This window comes from Echinops telfairi, unplaced genomic scaffold (assembly GCF_000313985.2).
Source record: "Echinops telfairi isolate 266 unplaced genomic scaffold, ASM31398v2 ScPeMD7_21;HRSCAF=78, whole genome shotgun sequence".
In the NCBI taxonomy this organism is placed as follows: domain Eukaryota; kingdom Metazoa; phylum Chordata; class Mammalia; order Afrosoricida; family Tenrecidae; genus Echinops; species Echinops telfairi.
In genome coordinates, this window is record NW_022103918.1 from 8869604 (window position 1) to 8871936 (window position 2333).

The 2333-nt window shown below is 36.4% G+C and overlaps 1 protein-coding gene across 7 annotated transcripts in view; it reads right to left on the bottom strand.

The window, feature by feature from the left end:
- Window positions 1-236: 236 nt before the first annotated feature.
- The window catches only part of C2CD5 (C2 calcium dependent domain containing 5), a 102512-nt gene continuing 100415 nt past the window's right edge, over window positions 237-2333 (bottom strand). For 6 of the 7 annotated variants that reach the window (XM_045288415.1, XM_045288410.1, XM_045288416.1 and 3 more), the window contains one exon: window positions 237-1527. In XM_045288415.1, coding sequence (XP_045144350.1) covers window positions 1396-1527 — 132 coding nt within the window. In that variant the 3' untranslated portion in view covers window positions 237-1395. Of the gene's footprint in view, window positions 1866-2333 lie in introns of all 7 variants that reach the window. The other variant, XM_045288417.1, reaches the window with a different exon arrangement.

Sequence of the window (2333 nt, forward strand, 5' to 3'; positions counted from 1 at the left end):
GTTGTTGGCTGAATGTCCACCTACCCTAAGAGAATGAAAGCTCCAAAATTGTATTTGAAATTTCCCCAAAAAAAGTTTGAGGCCATTTATGTTCTAAAATGAAGACCAGAGCCTTAAGTAGAATAGGTGCCAACAAATGTTTGTTAACTGTACTCATGGAGGGAATAGGATGGAAAGTTATACAAATGCTGACAGTACTATGTCCAGAAGGCAAAACAAGAAATTTAGAAGTATTATAGTTTTTATAAACCTTTTATTTAAAAAATAAAATTATACACAAAATACAGAAAAATATTGACACCTGTGATAACAAGGAAATTATTCCTAATCTTTTGGGCAGTTTATCGTGAAAGAGCAAAATTAGGAGTTTTATAAAGAAATTTTATTGTTCAAAGGAGGAATGTGATTGTTAAGGTTCATTTACAATAGGTATTTGGCATTGACAGAAAAAGTATTTCTAGGTATGCATTCAACCGTTTGCAGCATATTTACATTCAAGTTACATTTCCAAATTCTATGCCACATACAGCTAAATCACTATTGAGAAATCTCTCAGACATTACTAGTATTCTGTTTATTTGGTAGGAGTGCAATTGAGTTTTACTAGAAAATTATTTTATTTTCCCACTAGATCAACGTATTTTAACTATTATCAAAATTCATTGATCTGTTCCTCCCAATTAAAGCCAGGAACCTTCTAGAAAAATTAAATATTAACTAAAATTTGACCAGTAAAGAAATTATATAGCAATTTTTACCCCCCTCTCTTCCTCCCAAGACATTATTAAAACTCACAATAAAAAGATACCAGTTCTGATAAATTACTTTTCCTTTACAGTAGTAAGGACATATTATGCATAAAACTTCAAGATTTTAGATTCCTTTCAAAAGATGGTTGAATTATTTTTAATTTTCAGTTGGTACCAATCTCATCCAAAGAAATTAAGAAACCTATGTAGTATTCTTGAAAGTTTTCTCCACACATTCCTCAAATTAGGTTATTTACTAACAAACTGAATCTCTTGCTTAACTTTTCAAAATTACAATAGGGAAGCTAGTCTACCTTCCTTATAATCTTTCTTTTTCACCATCTAAATTATGATTGTATTAAAATCAGCATATATTATAAGCAGCTTTCATCTTTGTGAAGCCCAATGCTCTGAGTTGATTTTATGGAAGGATCAAGATTTCCTAGGCAAACCGAAGAAAAGATGCAAACATCTCCTGCCTCGCCTCTAAGTGATTCCAAACAAATCAAATTTTCTCGTGCTGTATCAAGTCTTTCTGAAGTACCTCAAATGCAGTTCAAGTTTTTAAGTCTAGGAAGACAGTCATGACCAAACCATGGAAGCAGCTGAGTTTCCCTTTAGCGGAGCTCTTCCTTCCTAATTTCCTTCAGGTTGTGACTTCCCCTCCAGGACACGCAGGCTGGCAGTTGGCAGTCGGGTGCTGAGTTGGGACCACTTCTGACTCAGATTCACGCACAAAAACCACTGCATCACCACTCACATTTATAAGACACTGTGCCTGGTTTTTATTTGGATTCTCCATGAAGACACACTGCTTCATTATGTAGGAGACAACAGCATTCCCTCCTAATGCAGCGACATGAGCTCTCACCATTGCAAACACTTCGGCAATGAAGGCATGGAGAAAGCCACTGACACCTCCTTCCTCACGAAGAGAAGTGGTTTCTCGAATAAAAAACATGTTAATTATTCCAAGGTATTTAGTTATTTTTGCTCCAGGAATGAAAGAAAGCGGCGTCATCTTAACAACTCCCACTGTAGAATTGGCACAAGATGGACCTGCTCGATTCCGGAAATTTCCTTCCCCCATTGGGCTTGCCTTTTCCACTGTCACAGCTTTCACTGGTGGGAAAGGATGAGGAGGAAGTGAATCTGAACAGAGTTCCAAGGGAAACTGCAGGAGTTCTTCATTGTCTGTAGAAGCTCTTTGCAAAGACTTTTCAACGTGGGTTTTTGTGGTCTGTAAAGCTTGATTTTTATCAAAAGTTATTGCCACTGCTGTGACTGTAACCTGAATTAATTCATCTTCAGGGAGAGAAACTGTAAAATTTACATGGCAAAGGCAGCAGGGGATCATAGATCGTAGTTTAAAATAGAGGCTCTTGAGCAAATTTTCACAGAGATCATTAAAGTTCTTGTTAAGAGCTTGATTCGTCAGGTTTGGAACAGAGGCTAGAAGAAAATTTGCCTGCAGGCTGTGGATTTTGCCATATCCCATATGATGAACTAAATATGCCTTTTCCAGCACATCTGACATATTGCTATAACTGCAGGAAACAAAAAGTTCCTGATGTTCTCTTTACA